Below are 22,654 nucleotides of genomic sequence, written 5' to 3'. Positions count from 1 at the left end.
CAGATATGTTGCAACAGGCCAGACGGTCCTTACAACATCGCGTGCAGCTCTGTATCGTCCATGGAGGTCGTCAGTTCGAGCAGGTGCTGTGTTAAACGACATGGATAACTGAAATCCTGTCACATGTTTCCTAGCCTCTATCAACCCAGTTCCATAACAACGGCCCGTTTCAGGGCCAAATAAACAAATCAGTCTGTGAAAGTACCGGTATTAAGTATACAACTTTGCTACATCCCAGGACACTCGCTTAAAAAAAAAATACTTGAATGGGACTGGAACCTTCTAACCCTCGAGCACTGTCCACTATCACATATCTCTCCGCCCGCTTGCCCTGTGAGCTACTGCGACACTTGACCTATAGTGCCCACTTCCCAGCCTATACAGGACCATGCTCCCGGTCTGTGCGTCCACCTCCTGTTTTAAAGTACGTGTTGTGCATATCTCTACACGTTTTACAGGTTCATTTGAGGTACCCATAATGAATTAATAGTGGCGCCCACAATTCCTGCTGTCTTCTGGCCTGTAAACACACATCATCATCATGATCATCATCATGATTCCAGCTGCCCATAAATGCTCTCTATTTTATTTTTTCTATCAAGGTGTTCTTCTTCATACATCTGTTGCCATTAGAACCCTCATTCTTTAGGGCTCTGTGTTATTTTGCTTGACTCACTTCTTCCTAGGCCTCTTGCCCACAAGTTCCATCTCTATCCACTCCTTGGCTGTTCTCTAGTGGTTTATCCTCTACACATGGCTAAACTACATTAATCTAGCTTTGGCTACAGCTTCTGACACGGGTTGTTCTGTACATGTTTGGTGTCAAATCACTTCATTTTTGATTTTATCCTTTCTGGTTTTCTGGCCATTGTTCTCAAGAACTTCATTACCACAGGTTTGAACTTACTAGTATCTCTGCTAGTTACAGTGTAGGTTTCAAGGCTATACATGATGATTGGCATAAAAAATCTTTTGCAGAGTTAATTTTTTTATTGTCGGCGGCCCTGAAGATGATTTTCACACCAGGCCAATGCTGGGGCTGTACCTTAATTAAGGGCACGGCTGCTTCCTTCGCACTCCTAGGCCTTTCCTATCCCATCATCACCATAAGACCTATCTATGTCATTGTGACGTAAGACAAATTGTAAAAAAAGAAATTAGTAAAAGAAATAAAAGAATAATGAGGCTTGTTTATCCCAGAAAAGTTTCGTGACTTGATGGTAATAACGTTTACTTCTCATCCTCTGTTTGTGATTTCAGTAGAGGCGTGACTGAAAACAAATTAAAGCAAAGACAGCAGAATCGCACTGATGAAGGCTCTGCTTTGATTTAAGATAAGGTACATTCATTAGAAGCCTAGAATTTATTTTTTACAGAGTATCTTTTCAGAAACTGAAATAATTGCATGATCACTGTTCAGTATAGCCCTGTTCTAATGCAGCATGCTTATGCCAGTGTTTGATAGGTACATAGGCTTATAAATCTCATATTTTATCCCGTATTGGCTCAACACAACTAAGGTTAAGTTATAAGTAGGTTCCCACCTTCCAATACTTATCAATTTCTATATAATAGTTTTATTAACTACATGATATAAACCAGTTTAATCTCTAGGACATCAGTAGTTTTATTAACTACATGATATAAACCAGCTTCATCTCTAGGACATCGGAACGAAACATGTCCTAGAGATTAAGCTGGTTTAGATCATGTAGTTAATAAAACTATTATATAGAAATTGATAAGTATTGGAAGGTGGGAACCTACTTATAACTTAACCTTAGTTAGGTACATAGGTATCATGAGGATTTGTTCAAGCCACTTGTGCACTGACTGACCTTACCTCATCTTCGTCTTTGAATCTTCTGTACACTTAGTGCATCATTCAGTGAACTAAGGATGTGGCAATGTGATGGCATGAAATATATTGAGTATCATTACTAGAGATTACTGTAGTAGAATATTGTACTAATATTGTTAACTCATACACCTGTCTTTGTTTACAAATCTCATAACACTTTGCTGCTCTTGCTTGGTTCACTGTTGCAATAATATAGCCATCATGATTTATCTGTTTCCCAAGTTCCCATATACACCACAATGTCCTATTACTGCCTATGCATGCCCAACACACATACTACATTATTCATTCACACGTTCTTTAATACCATTTATTAGGGTTTTCAGCGAGTGCACTTTGTACTTGCTTTGATAACAATGAAGAACATCTTATTATACACTGAGCAGCACGAAAAACACAACACCCACTAAATGATGTGTAATTATCTATTTAATCGAAGTGAAGCACTTCAACTGTTGTTTTTAGACGGGGTATGCTATTGGCGTTGCTTTGCGAGTAAACAATGAAGTGTTGATTGTTTATTGCACTAGCCTCAATTGTTTTTTCCCCGCGCAACCTGGAAAACACATCGCTGGATGTGAGCCAATAATGTTTACCCGCTCTTGTAGCGCTTGCTGTTGTACCTTTAATTGTTCCCCTTTCAATCACACGTGTTTGTAGGATCTTTCTGTGATTCTCTTAATCAGCTTTCTGAAGTAAACATGCCATTAAGCCCTGAACAAGCTGCGAAAGCTGTTGCTTTGGTGGAAGATGGTCGCACCATGCATTACGTTGCAGAAGTGTTGAGTTCTACACCTTCTACAATTTCCAGGACCGTACGAAGGTACAGGGAAACTGGAGGCTTTGCAAGGAGACCAGGATCAGGCCCGAGAAGAGCAACATCAGAGAAAGATGACCGCTTCTTACAACTTCAAGTTCTCCGCAACCTTCACACCACCGCTATTGAAGCGTGAATTGATTATTTTCACCATGTTGGTCCGTATTGACTTATATTCAAATTTCTGTAAAATATTTTCACCGCCTTGTCAATACTTATACATTTTATTTTATTTAATTACCGTACATGTACATGTTTCGAGAGCAACCGCTCTCTTCTTCAGCGGTGCCAAACATTAATTGATCCTCGGACTATGGTACAATGGTATAATATAACAAGTATATATGAATTTTGAAAATTGTTACAACAATTTCTCTTAGTTTCACCTTTCCTATTTACTATGTCATTTGTTGCAGATTTTACTGGACATTTCCTAACTAATGTAATCTATTAAATTAATCTCTATATGTTAATTTATGTCCTTATTTACATCTGAAAGAATAATTATTTCTTCTTGTCTAAATTTAACATTTACTTGTCATTTAGTGGAAATCCTTAAATAAATCAATTTGTAAAATAATAGATAACACCTATAAATAGTCTTTATCCTAAAATTGTAAAATCATAAATAATAAATATCAATTCGTAAAATAATAAATGACATCTATAAAATTAGTTATCCTTTAAAATGTTTCTGCTCTCTTCTTTCTTCTTAAAGTCTGCTATAATTTTCTAGACCTCTCATATCAGAATATCTTCTCTTAATCTCGTCCAATTCTTCATTCCATCTAATTTATCCAAAAATTAAAATGATGTGATATTGGTCTGAACCCAAATAATATGTCCTCCGTCCTTCCTTGTTGTCAATCTGCTACTTTGCTACGCAGAACACGCTTGTTTATTCAAACTAGTACAAGAATACTTCGGTCAAGGTTAAATTTTGGCAACCAGTCGAGCTGAAGAGTTTGACAGTTAGAAAGCGACCAGCATGGTCATCACGTGACCAGTAGCAAAGTAGCAGATTGACAACAAGGAAGGAAGGAGGACATATTGTTTGGGTTCAGACCAATATTACATCATTTTAATTTTTGGATAAATTAGATGGAATGAAGAATTGGACGAGATTAAGAGAAGATATTCTGATATGAGAGGTCTAGAAAATTATAGTAGACTTTAAGAAGAAAGAAGAGAGCAGAAACATTTTAAAGGATAACTAATTTTATAGATGTTATTTATTATTTTACGAATTGATCTTTATTATTTATGATTTTATGATTTTATTATAAAGACAATTTATAGATGTTGTCTATTATTTTACAAATTGATTTATTTAAGGATTTCCACTAAATGACAAGTAAATGTTAAATTTATACAAGAAGAAATAATTATTCTTTCAGACGTAAATAAGGACATAAATTAACATATAGAGATTAATTTAATAGATTACATTAGTTAGGAAACTTCCAGTAAAATCTGCAACAAATGACATAGTAAATAGGAAAGGTGAAACTAAGAGAAATTGTTGTAACAATTTTCAAAATTCATATATACTTGTTATATTATACCATTGTACCATAGTCCGAGGATCAATTAATGTATGGCACCGCTGAAGAAGAGAGCGGTGGCTCTCAAAACATGTACATGTACGGTAATTAAATAAAATAAAATGTATAAGTATTGACAAGGCGGTGAAAATATTTTACAGAAATTTAAATTGAAGCATGAAATCAACTCCACCAAGTTCGAGGGGTCAATGTTAGTGAGAGAACCATTCGAAGAGGACTGGAAGAAGCCAATCTTCAGTCCAGAAGACCTGCTACAGCATCGGAACTCATCGGAGAGCATCGCACAGCTCGACTGCGTTTCGCAAGGGAACATCTTGGCTGGACAGTGCAACAATGGGATCAAGTGTTGTTCACCAACGAGTCGTGATTTGGCCTCCGATCACCTGAGGGAAGAGAGAGGGTCTGGAGAAGGCCAGGGGAAAGGTATTCCCCTTGCACATTCTCATCCAGGACGCTTTTCACGGTGGTTCTGTGATGGTGTGGGCAGGAATCAATACAGCTGCAAGGACGGATTTAGTCTCCGTGGAGCATGGGAGCCTTACTGCACATCAGTATGTGGAGGAAAGCCTTCTGGAGCATGTTGTGCCTTTCGCTCCATTTATTGGTGATGGTTTTACACTAATGCACGACAATGCACGCCCACATGTTGCGAGAATTATGCAACAGGTCTTGGATGAAACAGAGATTCATGCTATGGTTTGGCCTGCTCGAAGCCCTGATTTGAATCCCATTGAGCATGTTTGGGACCAGCTGGGGAGAAGAGTCTGTCAGCGCTATCCAGAGACCCTACAGGACCTACGGAACGCCCTCCTGGAAGAATGGGAGATGATTCCTCAACGGAACATTACTGCATTAATCAGGAGCATGCCTGAAAGGTTGAATGCCGTCATTGCTGCAAGAGGTGGCAATACACGCTTTTGAAGATGCGAACAGAGGTCCCCGAGATAGTCTCCGAGGTCTGTGAAGTGTGTAACATTAAAGCAGAGTGCATATCCTTTATGAGCTTACTCAAAATGTCCTTGAAATGTGCATCTCTCTCTTAATTTGTTCAATTTGTTTATTATCGTCTTTTCTTTTCATTGTTAGACCATTAGATGGGACCGTATCACAATATTCCATCATAAGATGGTGGATTAGTGTCATAAAAGTGTCATAAAGTTAGAATAAATTTCAGTTTTTGGAAGAAATTGAAGTGTTGCGTTTTTCGTGCCGCTCAGTGTATAAAATTAAGTTTTTAATAGAGTCTTTTGAATCTACAGTATTAAAAATTGTTGATTCAGTATTACTTGGCCAAGCAGGCATCAATTGTTGGTAGTGAGATGAAGTCTCTCATAGTGCATTGGCACTGCCGGTGGCTACAATTAGCCTTCGCAGTGGCCTCCATGGTATGCACTAGCCAGCGTCTTGGTAGGTGTGCTAGGTACCAACTGACGAGCCCAGCCTAGCACATGGGGGCGAAACGCTGTCAACCAAGAATGAGTTAGGCGGAAAAATTATAATGTCCAATAACGGACCATTTATGTTATAAACATCATAGTTGCCAATTTAGACCAAAAGGATTAGATGACACATGACTGGGAGTTATTTTATTGCAGGAAACTATGAATGAAACTGAACAAGTTAACTTCGTGAAATGAAAAGAAGTTGAAAGTCTGACCTCACTGTTCTCTACTATTTTACATTTACTTTGTCAGAAAATGTTATCTGTTGAAAGTGTACAAAATGCCTCATAGATAGAGGTGTTAGAAAGTGTTTTTACTTTTTAAATGATTTGTGATTTAAAATTCAAAAGATGGTTTGTGTTTTTATTGTTTTTCAGAAAAAGAATGTGAAAATTTGAAAAGCGATCAGGTTTGTACAATAAGTACATTTAAAAAAGTATAAAATTGATAAAACATGAAGTAAAAAAATAAAGATAGCAGGTAAACCATTAAACTTGTCAATGAAAAAATGAGAAAACACTGAAAAGGAGGTCTACCTCCATGCAACATCTCGAAACACATTTTAAATGAATACAAGTTACTTTTTAAGTTTCATCCGATTACTGCAATAAACACATCATGTTCAGGGTCTCAGCATTTGCTCCTGCCAATCGTCTCCTATCACTTACTATGAGACTATATTTTGAAAATGACCTTTCAGAATCCACATTTGAACATGGTTTCCACACACATTTTAATTCAGCAGTTGCATAATCTTGTTGAGCAAGTCTTAATCCCATGAGGATCTCTGGAACATTCACATAATTTTCTTGACACTGTTGGTTCTTGATGGCGGTCAGGCAAATGCAGTGAGCCTCTAAAAACTGTTCAGACTCCATCTTATTAAGAAATGGGGCATTCTTATTAAACTGGTGCAAGTCTGTATGAGATACATTCTTAGGTGCATGCCGAGGATCAAACAATGACCTGACGGCTTCTGGAGTCTTTCTAGCTGGATCTGTGATCCTTAGTGTCCTGACTTTTATTGGCTCTGACTGGGCAACACATGCAAGCTTGGACTTAACTATTATCTGCGTCTTTTGAGGAAACTGTTCCAAGTTCTGGAGGATCGTCTGGTTGAATACTCCACCATCGCCTAATAGCTTGGGCTTTACCTCAAGGTCATGTAGCTTCCCAGCGAGTACATGAATTGTTGGGTACTTAGATCCATCCAATAAATTAAGCAAGTCCACAAGAGAGGAACCAACAACAGAAATATACACTGCTTGTACTTTTATAATTTGTACTGTTGAAGTCGATGCTTGTTGGAAAAATTTGACCCCAGAATTTGAATCTTCCAGTGTTTTACAAAAATGGTACCAGATCTTCCACATGTGTGGCCATATACATTGTAGCCTTAACCCAGGAATTCCATCTTATACCCACAGGATAGAATTTCATCCTCTTGTTCTGTGTTTTCATATTTCTTTCTTTGAAATGCAGTGTAGTTGCTTTTTTTTCTTTTGTGCATTTAAAAAGCATATTTTTGTCTTTACTTTAGTCATATTCAGTTCTTCTAGGTCATTTCAAAATATGCAGACAACAGGGTTGACTTTATGAGTCCAGCACTGGACATGACCTACTTCTTCGGTCAGTCCTTGAAGAGTAGTTACACACGTTATCATGTAGCATGCAGAGTCCTTAACTACTGCAACTACACACTCCTGTTTAATTTCATAGGAATTTGAAGTGTTTAATATAGCATTAGTTCAATTTGCGCTATTGACAGGATCTAGAACAACAGAGGCGGCCAAATGAGTGTCCTTTTCAGTTGATGGTAATGATGGACGAAGTAGGATGTTAACAACACACCTACCATTCTTGTCAGTTCTTTCATCACATAGCAGAAACACGTCTTTGTTTCTTAACTCTACCTTAATTTCTAACCTCTTCCTTTCACCAACCATGGGATGTATTTCTGACAAATCTGATTTGCTGATGGTAAGTCTTCATTTCCGCAGACGTACTTATCAAGTCAAGTACGGATAGCAGGATTGTCTATTCTGTTGGTATGTTAGCTTTCACGAACCCAGTAGTAGTCCTCCATGCAACTAGCATTTAATAATGTTTCTTTCAGTGTGGCCACACTAGGAACACTAACTTCTAGACGCAAAGTTTTTCAGCGTTTTTAATGATTCTCCGATTTACAGTGTTTGTCTTTACTGCGATAGTCTAACCGGCAATCACAATATTTGCCACAAGAAATTATGAATAATTCATTCTTATATTCTTTAAGTCTGTCCACAGCAGAAACTACTAGTTTGCGCATTATAAAACTCAGTTTTGTGATGCCCAGTGACAAACCCTATTATCGCACGGTTGATTGTAGTCACAAGCCAGTATAAAGTCAAAACCACACGCAAATTTATTTTTGAATTCATTTCATAATATTTCAATTACGTCGCATTTACCGAGCTCGATAGCTGCAGTCGCTTAAGTGCGGCCAGTATCCAGTATTCAGGAGATAGTAGGTTCGAACCCCACTGTCGAGAGCCCTGAAAATGGTTTTCCGTGGTTTCCCATTTTCACACCAGGCAAATGCTGGGGCTGTACCTTAATTAAGGCCATGGCTGCTTACTTCCCACTCCTAGCCCTTTCCTGTCCCATCGTTGCCGTAAGACCTATCTGTGTCGGTGCAACGTAAAACAACTAGAAAAAAAAAAAAGTCGCATTTCATTTTTGCCTACTGATAAACTTCGGAACTACCATTGACAAACGTGTGGTTGTCAACTGATTCACACAAATAACACACTACCGGGCGAGTTGGCCGTGCGCGTAGAGGCGTGCGGCTGTGAGCTTGCATCCAGGAGATAGTAGGTTCGAATCTCACTATCGGCAGCCCTGAAGATGGTTTTCCGTGGTTTCCCATTTTCACACCAGGCAAATGCTGGGGCTGTACCTTAATTAAGGCCACGGCCGCTTCCTTCCAACTCCTAGGCCTTTCCTATCCCATCGTTGCCATAAGACCTATCTGTGTTGGTGCGACGTAAAGCCCCTAGCAAAAAAAAAATAACACACTAGCTTCGATGATAACACACAGTTTGCACACATTTTATTAAAATACAGTGTATAGAATTCTCCACTACGAATTATTCTTGCTACTGGTGTAACAGTAGGTAAACTTAGTTTCCAACTTGAGCAATAATCGCGTAAATTTTTAGAGGTAGTCGGCCAAACGATTCATGCCACGAGATAACAGCCGTTCACCGCTGGCCACACCACTACTATCCAAGACTGACTCCAATACTCTGTAAGTTGCTGTGTAACGAGACTATCAACAATTATCGTAGTATTGATTTCTCCTCGTGAAATGATGCAATCGATCATTCTCTAATTGTACCAAACAAATTGAAATATTGGCTTGTGGACAAGAATGTTTTTACCGAGCAAGTGGCTATGCGGTTTGAGTCACATAGCTATCAGATTGCATTCGGGAGATAGTGGGTTTGAACCTCAATTTTGGCAGTCCTGATGATGGTTTTTCCATGATTTCCCATTTTCAAACCTGGCAAATGCTGGGGCTGTACCTTACATAAGGCCATGGTCACTTCCTTCCCACTCCTAGCCCTTTCCAGTCTCATCATCACCATAAGACTTATCTGTCTTGATCCAACCTTAAGCAAATTGAAAAAAAAATGAATAAAAGAGGAATGTTTGGAATGGTATGGGAAAACTTTTGTAGAAATGTTTTTATTTTGCAGATTGTGGTATTATTCACAAAATGTGTGTTATTTTGCAATTTAAATTCACTCCTGAACAACATGAAAAATGAAAGCCTACAACCTGTTTTCCAGTCATTGACCAGGTCAGGGATGTAATGAATGAATCGTATATAGGCTATTAGTACGATGGGGTCGCCACTCCCAAAGTGATTTATTAATGACTGATAGATGACATAAAATGAGAATGGAGAGTGTTGCTGGAATGAAAGATGACAGGGAAAACCGGAGTACCCGGAGAAAAACCTGTCCCGCCTCCGCTTTGTCCAGCACAAATCTCACATGGAGTGACCGGGATTTGAACCACGGTATCTAGCGGTGAGAGGCCGACGCGCTGCCGTCTGAGCCACGGAGGTTCTCTGAACAACATGAAACATGTAAATACATGAAAATAAAACCATCCTAACCTGTAAATAGGTTTTTTCATTTTATTGCTAATTAACAAAAACTAACACTTCTACTTATAGATGCTTCCAAATAATGAAACCCAACCTGATGTCTATGCTTTGCAAACTGTACTTGAAATCATACTTCATAATTATAATGCAGCAAAATCTATTACTGAAGTAATGAATATATTTTAAGGATAACTTTCCAGGTTTGTTTGGTTTGTATGGACCACATAATTTCTTTTTTGCCACGTATGAAAGCAAGTTTAATTTATTAAGGATGTTACACCCATCAATATGGTCGCAAACACTTGAATTGTCTTCAAGAACACTGTGTACATCCATTTTTCTGAAATAACCCAGCATGAAATATATGCTGGTAGTACTGTATTTATGGCATTCGGGGAATAATAATAATAATAATAATAATAATAATAATAATAATAATAAACAGCAGCAGCAGCAGTTACCTGCTGCTTCACTTGCATGGATTTCGTAACTTGATAAAAGTAATCGTTCCTTGCTACTGTACTAAGAAATTATCTGAAAATCCCTAAAGTATAAAAACTCACCAAAAAATTGAGTTTCATTTACCCCCAGAAACTCTTTGTAAATCACGTTTATGGTATTGCCTTTTGGGTTTAAGACAGCCATGCGACATACAACTGTACATGTGAGAAACAGTCTTCTTTCAAGTCAGAAAAAGTTTCTTTATTTTTAAAGAAGATTCCAAATACCTATTTCCACGTCTGTAACATTTTCAGTTTTTGAGATATAGGCTAAGTATCCCCATAAAAATAATTCAACCCCTTTATCAGTCTTTTCTCCAACCCCAGCTCTACCTAAGTGGATTTTAAAAACCCACCTTTTTGTGTTTTTAAAGGAGATTCAAATACCAATTTTCATATCTGTAACATCTTCAGTTTTGGAAATATAGGTATCCTCGTAAGATATAATTAAACTCTTTTTTCACTCCTTTTCACCCCCGTTAAGTGCCTTTTCCGAAAATAAAAATAAAATACATGTTCCTATGTTTTTAACACGTAGAGTGCCAAGCGAGCCCATTTGGGTATGTGAGATTAGTCAAGTTTTTGAACTTCACGTCCCCGTATGGTGTCGTATGTTCGTTCGAAATGAGAACTGTGTGAACCTATTTGGGTGCGCAGTAAGTATGTGTTTCGAAGCTGTATAAAGTCTCTTCCTGCCATCTGTTGGCCGTCTGTAAGTACGTCAATAGTCCACTTTCCATTCGTCAATTCCTGTTTTGGCGTGACCCCATATGGGTATGTCAAAAGTGCTTTGTAGGGTGACAAATTCATTGTCTATCTTGCGCACGGATTGTTTATATAAGTGTGCAGTGCTGTGAGTTTCCTTTTCCTTTTTAAGTCAGTATGAGTAAATCGAGCAGCGAAAGACTTTAGTCTAGATAGTCTGGACGATATATCGAACAAATCAGACAATGATGATGTAGACGAAGTATATAGTTACAGTGATTTTATACCCAGTAGAGAGCAAGTAGCAATCTTGCACGTTCATCCACACTGATGAATTATAATCTTTAGTATACACTTCCCCACTGTACTCTGGGTTTACAAGCCAGCTTTGCAACACTTATGACCATCTTCAACGTTACAGTCACTGGTTTCCCATGTCGCACAATCATCACTGCTGGATTCTCTTACTCAAATTAAAAGTTATACAAACATAATATATATTCAGTATTACATAACTAATAATTATTCTTATAATACTGGTCTTTTACATCCTAATTTACCATATTCACATGATTTTCACTGCTTTATATAACAACATTTTATACGAAAATTTCCTAACCTAAAATCGGAAGATCGTCATTTACAAACAGCTCCTGACCTAAAATCGGGGATCGTACTTTTTACGGCTCCAGTATGAACAAGCTAACACGTCTCTCATAATCAATGGCATATAACACGTCCCTGCAAACAAAAAGGTAAGTATGAACGAGCATTGGGTCAGTAACTACTGTATAACTGCGACCCCATATGGCGACGCGTGTATGAGTACAATTCGTAATGACCAATACGACCCCATACTGTGTCGCAATATTTTACCTAATATACAAAATAATTTAACCTAATACGTTATAAATATATCCTCATTTCAGCGATCATTTGCTTGGTTAAGGCTGTGAACATTTTGGCACCAGGGAGTAACTCAATCTTATTAGGTCACGGCACTAGACGGCAATCCTATGAATTTCGGTCTGGCACTCAACATGTTAAAAATGTGTTTCCAAATATCAAGTTTCACATCTGTAACATGTTATGTTTTTGACATATAAAGCAGATATACCGGTACTCATTTAAAAAATTCACCCGCCTTTTCAATTCTTTTCACTCCCTTAAGTGGATTTTTTGAAAACAAAATATACATGTTTCTTTACTTTTAAAGGAGACCACAAATAGCAGTTTTCACATCTGTAAAATCTTCAATTTTTTCGCATATAAGTATCCTCATGAAAAGAATTAAACTTCTTTTTCAGCCCACCCCCCCATTAAGTTGATTCCCCCCAAAAGTGCGTGTTTCTTTATTCTTCAAGGAGATTCCAAATACCAATTTTCACGTCTGGAACATCTGCACTTTTTGACATACAAGTATCCTCATGAAAATGATTCAACTCCTTTATCAGTCCCCCACCCCATGTTAAGTTGATTTCTTCCTCCAAACAGTGTGTTTCTTTATTTACAAACAAGCTTCCAAATGCCAATTATCACGACTGTAACATCTTCGGTTTTTGAGATATATGTATCCTCAAAAAAAAGAAATTCAGCTCCTTTTTCACCCCCCACCCCCGAAGTTGATTTCCACCCAAAAATGTGTGTTTCTTGATTTTTAAAGGAGATTCCAAATCCCAATTTTCACGTCTGTAATCTTCAGTTTTTGTGATATAAGTATCCCCATAAAAATAATTCACTTTTTTCACTTCCTTCCACCCTCCCCTCCTCCTAGGTAAATTTTCCGAAAACAAAAAAATGTGTCCTTTATTTATGAAGGAGCTTCAAAATACTAATTATCATGGCTATAACATCTTCAGTTTTGGTGATGTACCTATGTATAGTTATAAAAAGAATTCAGCTCCGTTTTCAATCCCCTCCATTATTTCCCCCGAAAATGCATGTTTCTTTATTTTTGAAGGAGATTCCGAATACCAATTTTTAGTCTGTAACATCTTTAGTTTTTTTAAATATAAGTATCCTCATACAAATGATTCAACTAATTTTTCAATTCTTTAACCCCCTCCCCCTTACGTGAATTTTCTGAAAACAAAAGAATACATGTTTCTATATTTTTAAAGGAGATTCCAAATACCAATTTTCATGTCTGCACATCTTTCGTTTTTTAAATATAGCTATCCTGATACAAAGAATTCAACTAATTTTTCAACACTTTCACATACACCCCCCCGCCCCTTTAAGTTGATTTTCCGAAGAAAAAATGCATATTTCTTTAGTTTTAGAGGAGACTCCAAATACCAATTTTCACGCCTGTAACATCTTCAGTTTTTGAGATATCAGTATCCTAGTAAAAAGAATTCCACTCCCTTCTCAGACCTTTTTACCCCCCTCCCCCCCAAGTGTTTTTTCTGGAAACAAAATACATGTTTCTGTATTTTTAAAAGAGATTAAAAGTACCAACTTTCACTTCTGTAACATGTTAAGTTTTTGAGATGTACTGTAGATATGCTCATTTTAAAAATTAACCCTGTTTTTTAGTTCCCCTTAAGTGGATTTTCCAAAAAAATAGTCAGTGTTTCTTTACTTTTACAGGAGATTCCAAATACCAATTTTCATGTCTGTAACATGTTATGTTTCTGAGATATACTGTAGATATAGTCTTTTTTAAAATTTCACCCCCTTCCTCACACCTGTTCACCCTGCATTAATTGGATTTTCCAAAAACAAAAAAATATGTATTTCTTTATTTTTAAAGGAGACTTCAAATACCAATTTTCATGTCTATAACATCTGCAGTTTTTGAGGTATAAGTATCCTCATAAAAGGTATTCAACCACTTTTTCACCTGTTTTCACCACCCTTACGGGGATTTTATGAAAGCAAAAAAAATATGTTTTTCTTTACTTTTAAAGGAGAATCCAAATACCACTTTTTGGGTCTGTAAACATTGTGATTTTTGAGATATAGATATACTCATTTAAACAATTCACCCCCATTTTCACCCCCCTTAGCGACAGAATATCCAAAAATCCTCCCTTAATGAACACCTACATTCTAATATAAATGATGAACCATTCAGTCAGGACATGTTATTTTATTTATATGTAGATTATTATTATTATTATTATTATTATTATTATTATTATTATTATTATATATATATATATATATATAATTCGCTGGGGCCATCAAGGACCACGTTAAGTCTTGTTGCATTTGACACTGAACTTGGCCTTCTTTAGAACCCAAATTTCCCTCATTCTTTGTGAGTGGGCCTGCTTTCGCTCCTCTGTCCAAGGGGCACCGTGTCTTCTCTTCGGTTGCTCGTCTCGGTTTAGCCCGTTCGTAAATATTTTCTTGCGGAAGAGATCTCTGTTAAGGGCATCTTCAGCTGAGATATGTAGCATTTGCAGGTCTTCTTTGGTATTTCTGAACCAGGGAATTGTGGTTTTGGGGTTTGAATCAAAAAAGTGAAAGATTTCTTTAGTTAACTTTCTTCCGTCCATTCTTTTCAGATGACCGTAAAATCGTGCCCGTCTTTTTCTGATTGTGTCGGTAATTTTCTCTATTTTACTGTAGACTTCCTTGTTGGATCTCTTTTGATGGATTCCATTTCTGTACTTTGATCCCAAGATTCCTCTCACAATTTTGCGTTCTTTTTTCTCCAGTTCTTCAAGGAGTCCTTTGTTGGCATTTAGAGACAGGGTTTCGGCTGCATATAGAACTACTGGCTTCAGAACGGTTTCATAGTGACGTATCTTGGTGTTGTGGGAAAGGCATTTTTTGTTGTAGATTGTGCGGGATGTTTGGTAGGCTATTTCCAGTTTGCGTACTCGCTCCTGAAGTGCTTCTTTGTCCAGTCCATTTTTCATGATGATCTCCCCCAGGTATTTGAATTTGTCTACTCGGGTGATGTCCCCGTATTTTGTATGGAGTTTTGGTGGAGCCTCTTTGATGTTAGTCATTACTTCTGTTTTCTCAAACGATATCTGCAAACCAGTTTGTTCGGCAATTTCCTTTAACATTTCAACTTGAGCTCTAGCGGTTTCTATGTCGTTTGAGAGAACAGCAATAACATCGGCAAATGCTAAGCAGTCTGTTGCGATCCCCTTGGATTTGGTTCTTATTCTCAATGGACTATAGTTGGTTTCCTGTAATCTCATCCGCCAGGTTCTGATGATCTTTTCAAGAACACAGTTGAAGAATATCGGGGATAGCCCATCACCTTGTCGGACTCCTGTTTTGATGTCAAAGGAATGCGAGAGACATCCGTGGAACTTCACCTTAGATTTTGTATCGGTCAGGGTGGCTCTAATTAATGCCAGCAGTTTCAAATCAACTCCGAATTCATTTAAGATGTTTAGCAGGACTTCCCGGTCAATGGAGTCGTACGCTTTCTTAAAGTCCACAACGACAGACACATACTGCTTGGACCTTAGTGTACAATATCTGATGATCGTTTTGAGATTTTGGATCTGCTCGGCTGTTGAGCGACCTTTTCTGAACCCTCCTTGGTATTCACCTATTTGATGTTCGACTTGTGCTTCCAAACGCTCCAGGATGCAAGTGATAGAATTTTGTAAGTCACGGGTAGCAAAGATATTCCTCTGTAGTTGTTGATGTTCTTCATGCTGCCTTTTTTGTGTAATGGATGGATCAGAGCTATTTTCCAATCTTCGGGTAGGGTCTCCTTGTTCCAAATTTCTTCTATTTGCTTTTGCAAGATATCAAGTGATTCCTCTAGGGCATATTTCCATAGTTCTGCTACTACTGAGTCTTCCTCCGGCGCTTTGTTATTTTTGAGACGGGCAATGTGGCGCTTGATTTCATCTCTGTCGGGTGGTCTGGAATCTGGGTACCTGAGTAAGGGTTCCGTGGTTTCAATGGGGCTTTGCGGTTTAGAGCAATTAAGTAAATTCTTGAAGTAGTCTGCCAGAATGCTGCAATTTTCTTCATCTGACGTCGCCGGTGTGCCGTCCTTTCGCTCAAAGCATAGAGATGGTGGTTTATAGCCAGTGAGTTTGCGTTTGAAGGCTCTGTAGTACTCTCTGCTTTCATTCTTCCTAATGTTTTGTTCTATCTTTTCAGTGAGAGATTTTTCGTATTTACGTTTCTCAGTTCTGAACACCCTAGCTGCTTGGGCACGTTGGTTTTTGTAGGTTTCCCAATCATTTTCTGATTTCGTAGAGTAGTACTGTTTCCAAGCATTGAGTCTTTCTTGGAGGACTGATTCGCAGGTACCATTCCACCAGGCATGCTTTTCGACCCTTTGCCGAAGTTTATCATTGTCGAAGCGCGTGATCTGTTTGGTTGTCTTCCTTGTGTTTGCGGGAATTGGTTTGAATTTGATAAGAGACATATAGTGATCTGAGGCCACATTGATGCCTTTCTTTACCTTGACATTCATAATCTCAGGGCTGTTTCTCCTGGAGATTGCAACATGATCAATTTGGAACTCTCCGAGAGTTTGGATGGGAGAACGCCAAGTCATTTGCTTTCTTGGTAGATGACGAAAGTGGGTCGACATGACCTGCAGGTTGTGATTTTCGTAAATGGACACCAGTCTTTTGCCATTGGGATTGGTTCTTTTGTGAGCAGGGTAATTTCCTATAACTTTCTTGTACTTCTGTTCACGACCTAGTTGGGCATTGAAGTCACCCAAAAGAAGCTTGACATGGTGTTTGGGGATTTTGTTTAATTTTTCATCCAGTAGGTCCCAGAAATGATCAACTTCGTCTGGATCAGACTTGTTCTTATCGTTTGTAGGAGCATGTGCGTTAACTAGGGCGTAGGTTTTGTTCGCGCATTTAATTGTGAGTATAGACAATCTGTCATTCACAGGTTCGAAATTTGCAACCGATTTAAGGATTTTGGTTCTAACAGCAAACGCAGTTCCAAGCATCACAGCTCCATTGAGGATTCCTCTTTGCGCTTTGCTCTTGAAAAATCGGTAGCCTTCAGATTCAAAAATCTCTTCATCTGGGTATCTTGTTTCCTGTAGGGCCATTATGGATATCTGATTTTCGTGAAGAGCTTTGGTGAGGGTTTTCAGCTTGCCAGTTTGTGTAAGTGAATTTATGTTGAAAGTTGCTAGAAAGGTTTTAGATTTTGGCCTGAGTTTTTTGACTCTTCGGGGTACACCGAGACGCTCCGACTCGTCTCTTGCATGATGTCGAGTCTACCCCAGAATCCGAACGAGACTCGTGCGCCGTGGCGTTCACGACGAGGGATTTATCCGAAGATTTACCCCCTGGGGTATGTTTCTTGAAATGTTGTGCCATCATGCTTTTTGACTTGACTTTGCTTTGGACGGGTACCCATCCTTTTACAACTAGGGTTGTTAGCCCTAGAGGTTGCCTCAAGATGTTTTCTGGCTTCTGGTCATTTACCAGTCTTCGCCGTAACCCTGGCAAGGGACCAATTTTTTTTTCACGGTGGTATTTTATTTCCCTACTACCCTCTGACTCTGCTGGCGCCAGAGCCAGCGAGCTTCCCCAATTCCAATGGGACGTGCCCGATGGAGGTAACTGGTAAATCCCCACGCAGGATTATTATTATTATTATTATTATTATTATTATTATTATTATTATTATTATTACCATCATCATCATCCAGCTTCTTCGCTGAATGGTCATTGTTGAGACCTTTGGTTCAGAAAGGCCTGAGTTTGATTCCAGGGTGGGTTATGGGTTTTATTGTTGTCCAATTAATTTCTTCGACTCAGGGGCTGTGTAGTTTTGTTTGCCCCAGTAGATTCCTCTTCATATACACAAAGTACACTACCAGTACCACAGAAAAGCACAACAGTGAATATGTCCCTCCAGTTAGATTTGGAATCAGGAAGGGCATCCAGCCATAAAACAGGGCCAAGTCCATACATACAACAGAGCTCACACCCACAACCCCACTAGGAAGTGGAAAAAAGCTGAGGAAGATGAAATAATACAGTAAATGTACAACTGAAAATCCTCTGCTGTATTGCTTGGTTTTCTTGACTACACTAGGTCTGCTGTGTCTGTATCGGACAGCTCCTCAGTAGATCTCTCGAGGCTGAGTGAACCTTGTTATAGCCCTCAGTCTAGAATCAAAACCCCTGGACTGGCTGGGAATCGAATCCAGGACCTATGGGTAAGAGGCAGGCATGCTACCCCTACGCCACGAATCTGGTATTGGTTTGTAAAAGTTTGCCATAATAGCGTCCTTCACAAGGATGAACAGAATTTGTAATAAGCTGAACTCTGGTGGACACTTACTGTAATGACAGTTATCAGACACTCTTCCATAGGTTTGGGTGTAGCTTCTTGGCACCGCATATAGCAGCTGCACCTAATTAACAAGGTTCTATGGGACACTGTATTGTCAAAATGAAAGCCAAATCAGGTCATATGGCATGCAATCAAAGGCTTTTTCAAGGTCCTGGAGTATTAAATAACACTTGGATTATTTTGGATTATGTTTATGTTCTTTCCTGTACTGCTAAGGAATTGACTGTAGGAATGTAACTGTTCAGACTATAACAAAATGCAAAGTATCTTTTATTTTAAGCTATTGAAGATATTTTTCCCCTTGTGATAATTTTATGATATTTAAAATACTTCTGAATTGCTCTCAGGTGATTTGACTTAGGTCCCCTTCTTGTACTGTGTATGCTGTCTCATTTTCCAAAACATGTTTTTGTAATATACCAATTTATTTTCTCTAGGAACAAGCCAAATTTCAATCAATGGAAACATACAAGCAATCTCGCCTTAGAAGTCGCTTATTAAACCAGCCTGAACTACCACGTTTTGAAGAAATGGTGAGTGACTAGACGGATGTAAAAGAATGCTGATTTCTTGTCATGGCAGCTGTATATTGGCAGAAATTGATGTTATATGTGTGTTGCAGTTACGTAAAGAAGAAGAAATGGTTGAAGCTGCTCTTGAAAAACATAAGCAAAAACAAGTACAGTGGAAAAATGCTGCAGAGGCTGCAATAATGGTAATTAGCTTGTTACTGAAAATATTTATTTGTGCTCTAATAACTTAACATGAAATTCATTTCTGCTCTCTTTTATACTCTTGTTACCTAGTTGTTTGATTAAAAAATCTGTAACAAGTTAAATCATACTCTGTTCACATTTTTCTAAAAACGAATTAACTTAATTACTTATTTCATTCAAATTATTAACATTAAATTAGTGAACAATATTCTTAAATGAGAATCCTTGTTATGTGATTAGGCATAAAATGTAAGATGTAGGCAACGTGTAGGCTTATTTTTATATCAGTTATGAGTAGAGCTGGGATTTTTATGTAGTATCAAGTGGCATAATATGTACATAAATATGTAACAAAATGCACCAAAATGTGTAGCAAAATATGTAGAATGGGCAAAATATGTAATATCATATAATTAATATAAACTTACCATTTTGTCAGTTACAACACACTAAACACGCTTTATATTACATTTTGCAGCACAGTGAACAATGAAGTATTTTTTAATGTTCTTTGGAGTCATATTATATGAATATATCACACACATATTCAATAGATACTTATTATTTTCAACACTCAAAGCACGTTTATTCCTTAAATTTTGTAGCACAGTGAACTATTAAGTATTTTTCGATGTTCTCAGGGGTCATGGAAAGGCGTTTGTCACTTAGGATGTTCTTATATGCAGAGAAAGATCTTTCAACATCACATGATGTAACTGGGGCAAATTTTAGGAGAGGGATTTTCGCTGGAGAAATGTCCTCGGGAGAATCAACGTCATCTCCATTTAGAATTCGGCACTCACTGTGAAATGTTGAATAACCAGGATTTCTCTTCAACACTTTTTGCAATTTACTCAATACACTTGCACCAGTTTCCCCATGCACAGCACTTAGTTTTTCAATAGCATCCTCTATGATGGCAATAGAATCTTGTAGTGGTAGTCCTGATGTTTCTAGACGTTTGATAGTTTCTGGAAGCCAGCAGAAGTTGCCCCTGATGTAGGTGATTGAGGAGACCACTTTGGAGTGTGCCTGAAAAGAGCTGCACCACCTCGGGATGAGGACACGAGTTTTTTTTTTTACTAAAGGCAGTTTGTGATTCACTAATAGATACAGCATTTTCAGGATCAAAAGAATCTACCACAGTCTTTATAGCATCTAGATGCTCGCTATAGAATTTAACTGCTTCTATCCATGTCCCCCACCTCGTTAACACTGGTTCCGGTGGTAGTGGTATCTCTGGCAGTTGCTGTTTGTAAGATAGCACCTGTTGTGGAGCTTTTAGAAAAACCTTTTTTGTTGCTGAAATTAATCTATTCACTTGTGGAAACTTAGCTCTAATATCTTCGGCAACACGTTGCAGTCCATGAGCCAAGCATGTAAAATGGAGCATATTGGGATAAAACACCTTCAAAGCAGTTGCAGCCTTAAGCATATATGCTGCAGCATCAGAATACATCACTAATACCTTTTCCTCTTTCATCTCAGTCAGCCACAGAGCTCTTAATCCATCATTCACAAATCTCGCAATAGTTGAGTGATTTGTATAGTCTAGCTCTTTACAGTAGATCAAACATGGTTTTGAGGCGCTGTCAGGTTGTAGCTTCCCAACCACAAGATTTGCAATAAATCTACCCTTAGCATCTGTTGTTTCATCAACAGCAACCCATATGAAAGAATTTCCTATATGCTGTCTTATGTTGTGCATTACCTCGTCGTAACAGACTTGAAGATAATTCTTGCGTAGTGTTGATTGGTTAGGAACATGTTGCTTGCAGTATTTTTCCAGAAAAGATGTGAATTCAGGCACTTCAAGTTTATACCATGGAATATTGGCTGCAATCATTGCACTGCATAAGTCTTTATAAAAAGGGTTACTTGAAGGTGAAGGCTGCATCTGTGTTAAAAGGATTTGTTTCTTTTGTAGACCTAACTGTTGGTTTTTTCTATGCAGAGCACTTCGTGCATGTTGCTCAAGCTGGGATTTCATGGAACATGCGATATGTTTGTTGCATGCTCGGCAAATCACTACTTTGCCATCAGTTGCAAAGGACTCGTCAACTGCAATCCATGATTTTAACTTTGAAGCCAGCGAGGACACTACTGGTGCCATATTGACTCTAGAGTAAACTGATGTTCATGAACTATGTTCTTCAGCTGTTCAAAAGAAACTAAAACCTAATTGAGACATTTCAAAGGAAGACAGCTTTAACAACAGATGTGGAAATTCCTAAGTACATAACAGAGGGGTCACAGAAATGCGCTTAGAATAATATTCCTGGAAACTCCAGCATGAAAGTGGCTAGTTGTAAAGCAATTAACTCTAAAAGGGATGAAAGATTTAAGACTGGCACATGTAAAGTAACAGTTTTCCTGCAGCTAATTGGAACCTTTAGAATAACCTATTTCGCAAGGGTCTCTACCTGCACCTATCCTCTCAAATACCTGTCACTCATAAGTACCTTAATCCCCCTGTTGAGAGAACAGACAACAGCCCCACATTAAGTGTGAGACTTCAATTCAGCAATTTATTATATATGAAAACAGGAAAACGTTAAAATATGTAATTTTATGTAATATCACTAAGAATATGTAGAATACCCACAAATATAAAAAAATATGTAAAATGAAATTCGGTAATAATAACCCTAATATAGTGTTTTGTGAACATATGACTTTTCCCACCACCTAAATAGCAAGGAACGAAATATGTAATTACATAGAAATCCCAGCTCTAGTTATGAGTGATTAGTTCTATTATTCACGTGTGCTGATTACATAAAAATAAAAGAACTTCTAGGATCTTTTAAAGAATGATAAAAATATACTGAGGTAAATGTAGAACATACATAAAAATGCAAAGTTGCTCAGGGAATTACCGTACAGTAGAACCCTGTTTTAACGTGCCCGTTTTTAAGGAATTCTTGTTTAAACGAAGATTTTCGTAAGGCCCAGCCAATATACAATAACAAAGTTTTATTATGAATCCACCTGTTCAATACATTATAATGTTGTCACATTTAAAATATCTTCATTAGTTAAAAAGTTATATATGGGACATGTTTCGCTCCCTTACAGAGCATCATCAGCCAAATCTGAATCTCGAATAATTGTTATGTACGTAACTAATGACTTAAGAACTATTAGACCATTTTTCACAAACTTAAAACTTACTCTATTAGAATATCATAAAATACAAAATCTTTGTATACATGCCTTAATTACATGTGCTTAAGAGGAAGATAAGTTAAAATTGTGGAAGAAACAGAGTACTAAAATATAAAGTAATATATATATATCATGTCTGAATCTTAGAAAGACGTGAAAATCAATCTTAGGAGCTAAATTTGAAGATTTTCTTGGCAATGAGATCTGGTAAAAAAGTTATTTATCCCTTGTGGATAAGAGTATGTAAAGATTCAAATTTATCGTCAATTTGATGATTGAACTTGTGACAGGATAAATGTTGGTCTTCAAGAAATTTAAATGCTTGTTGTCATTTGACCTTGGTGAATGCTGTTGAATAGATATGCTCTTATAGATGTCAGTGACCGTTCGTTGAACTAATGGATTTGATAAGGATGATTGAAAGGGACGTAAATCAACGCTCGTACTTAAAAGTTGTT

At 37.8% G+C, this 22,654-nt stretch overlaps 1 protein-coding gene across 1 annotated transcript in view; it reads left to right on the top strand.

Annotated features, from left to right (window-relative positions):
• Positions 1-22,654, top strand: part of LOC136863731 (coiled-coil and C2 domain-containing protein 2A) — a 569,644-nt gene that overhangs the window by 56,639 nt on the left and 490,351 nt on the right. Inside the window, exons 4-5 of the mRNA XM_067140086.2 lie at positions 18,750-18,845; positions 18,935-19,027. Of these exons, the coding sequence (XP_066996187.2) occupies positions 18,750-18,845; positions 18,935-19,027 (189 nt within the window). The remainder of the gene's footprint in view (positions 1-18,749; positions 18,846-18,934; positions 19,028-22,654) is intronic.

This window comes from Anabrus simplex, chromosome 2, assembly GCF_040414725.1.
Source record: "Anabrus simplex isolate iqAnaSimp1 chromosome 2, ASM4041472v1, whole genome shotgun sequence".
NCBI classification, from domain to species: Eukaryota; Metazoa; Arthropoda; class Insecta; order Orthoptera; family Tettigoniidae; genus Anabrus; species Anabrus simplex.
Note: the sequence above shows the minus strand (reverse complement) of the source record. Positions and strands in the feature narration are given on the sequence as shown.